General features: G+C 57.6%; 1 protein-coding gene across 2 annotated transcripts in view; it reads left to right on the top strand.

The window, feature by feature from the left end:
* CAPZB (capping protein (actin filament) muscle Z-line, beta) overlaps positions 1-2315 on the top strand; it is an 84606-nt gene that overhangs the window by 42718 nt on the left and 39573 nt on the right. For both annotated transcript variants that reach the window (XM_010829940.1, XM_010829939.1), the window contains exon 3: positions 912-1033. In XM_010829940.1, the coding sequence (XP_010828242.1) occupies positions 912-1033 (122 nt within the window). The remainder of the gene's footprint in view (positions 1-911; positions 1034-2315) is intronic.

The following is a 2315-nucleotide window of genomic DNA, read 5'->3' as shown; positions in this document are numbered from 1 at the left end:
GCCGCGCCTCTGCCGGGCGTCTGCCGCGCGATCTCGCTCTTCCATGTGGAAGGGTTGTTGGTACCATCGGTGGCCCACTTGTCTGGTAAACGATATGGTGGGGCCTTCGTTAACCCAAGCCCATGAAGCGAGTAAGTCAGCACGTTGAAAATATAGCGTGGAAGTGACTCAAGCCTGGAGGAATCCATTCCTGAGAACGCAGCCCTCCCTGCCTGGCGTATTTTGGTGGAAGTTGATGTCTGAGTTGGGAGGAAGAGGCCAGAGGCCTGGTTCCTAGCAGAGCTCTGGGTCCAGTTCAGCAGCGTTTGCCCTGGGATTCCGGGCCCCCCTCCTCAGGGAGGAGTCCCAGGAGGGTCAGCCTGGGCACAGCAGCTGGAGCTCGGCACGGGGGAAGCTGGCGGAAAGCTGCCTTTGCTGCAGGTAGGGCTGATGCTGCGCACTGACCGGCAATGCTTGGCCGGGGTCTGGAAAGAGCTGGAAACTCTACCCGGCATGGAGCCTGTGGAGCGCTCAGCACGGACAGCTCTTCTTCCCCCGAGTTCTCTGGGTTCCTGTGTGTGTGAGTGTTTCCCTTCTTCTCAGGATGCTCCCCAGAGACCGGCCCCAGCACACACGTACTTACGTGTGCTGGGCCACCCTGGCGGCCCCGTCATTAGAGCTGCACACAGGGTGGAGGGAAGGCCGTGTGGGAACTCACGCTCCACTGTAATCCAAGAACAGGTTTCTTTACAGCGGGATGCGGTTGGTGTCAGACACATATGGAAAAGAAAGGAACGGGCCCCTGATTCTGGCAGGGCACCAAGGGCCAGATGCTCAACATGCGGACCACGGGCCAGCTGCGGTGCCGCTAGCCAGCCGGGGCACGACGTGTGATCTTGACCCCGGCTCTGCCTTTTCCTCTCTCCCCCCAGGTGCCCAGCCTGTGTGAAGACCTCCTGTCCTCAGTTGACCAGCCACTGAAAATCGCCAGAGACAAGGTGGTGGGGAAGGACTACCTCCTGTGTGACTACAACAGGGACGGGGACTCCTACAGGTGAGCCCGTGCCCTGGCCGCCCACCGCCGCCGCTGGCAGCCAGCCTTCCTGCTTCTGTTCTGTCCATCCTTCCATCCGCCCATCTCAACCAGCCGGTGTCTGTGGAGCGCCTGCATGGGAGATGCAGCAGTAAACAGGCGTTCTCTGCCCTGGGGGCTCACAGTCTAACGGGAGAGAGATGTTGCTAAAAAACAGCTAGCTACTTCATTAACATCTCATCAAATCCTGCAAAGGAGAAGGTCCAGGGTGTGCCCGTGACCGGGGTCCCAGGTGCAGGAGGGCCTGTGTGCTTAAGGGCACGTGAGTGAAGCTTGTCAGACAGACAGGCAGCTCTCCCTTTGTTTCCCCATCACCCTTTCAGAGCCGTGAATTACTAAGTCAGTGTTCATCCCTGCCCCCGATGATCACTAGGCTAGAGCAGGAGACACACCGGGTCTGGTCACCTGTGACTTGATTGCTGCAGCCATGGCCAGGCTTATTTGAGGGTAGCATAGAGAAGGCCAAGGTTGACTCCAGGAGGACTTGCTGAAGAAGGTGATGTCTGAGCTAGGTTTTTAAAGGTGCATAGAAGTTCTTAAAAAAAGATGAAAGTAAAAGTTGCTCGGTCACGTCTGGCTCTTTGTGACCCCAGGGACTATACAGTCCATGGAATTCTCCAGGCCAGAATCCTGGAGCTGATAGCCTTTCCCTTCTCCAGGGATCTCCCTGACCCAGGAATCGAACCAGGGTCTCCTGCATTGCAGGTGGATTCTTTAGCAACTGAGCCATCAGGGAAGCCCTGATAAAGATGGAGTGGAGGGAAAGATGAGGAATCCTTAAACCTGTCCGGTATTCCTGGGATGGGTGGCGGTAATCAGTGCCTTGAAGGATGGTGGAGGAATGCCATCTGCCTTAGGTTTATGTAGAGGCTGCAGAACCTGAGCTAAGTCTTGATGCCTTGGCCTCGTGCTCTTTGGGGGACGGGTGGGCCCTAAGAAGTAAAAGCAGGAGAAAATGGCTGGAGGGAGCCGGCATGGGCTCCGGGGCAGCACTGCCTGCTGGAGCAGCTGGAACTCTGACGATCAGTCTCTGGTCTCTGGCTCTCTCGAGTGTCGGGTGGAGGGGACGGGGCTCACTCCTCTCACAGGACGCTCAGCAGCGCGTCTGTGTGAGCAGGCACTCGTCCGCCAGGCACTTAGGCACTCTTCTGTGCGGCTTGTGTGTCCTGCTGAGGACTCCAGAGAGCAAGCAGATGTGGAAACCCTGGAGATTGTTGAAAAGCGGGAGAGGATAGGGAGGGGC

The sequence above is a fragment of the Bison bison genome, unplaced genomic scaffold, assembly GCF_000754665.1.
Source record: "Bison bison bison isolate TAMUID 2011002044 unplaced genomic scaffold, Bison_UMD1.0 scf7180017864516, whole genome shotgun sequence".
Classification (NCBI taxonomy): domain Eukaryota; kingdom Metazoa; phylum Chordata; class Mammalia; order Artiodactyla; family Bovidae; genus Bison; species Bison bison.
The sequence above is the reverse complement of the archived record's forward strand: the minus strand, read 5'-3'. Positions and strand labels throughout refer to the sequence as shown.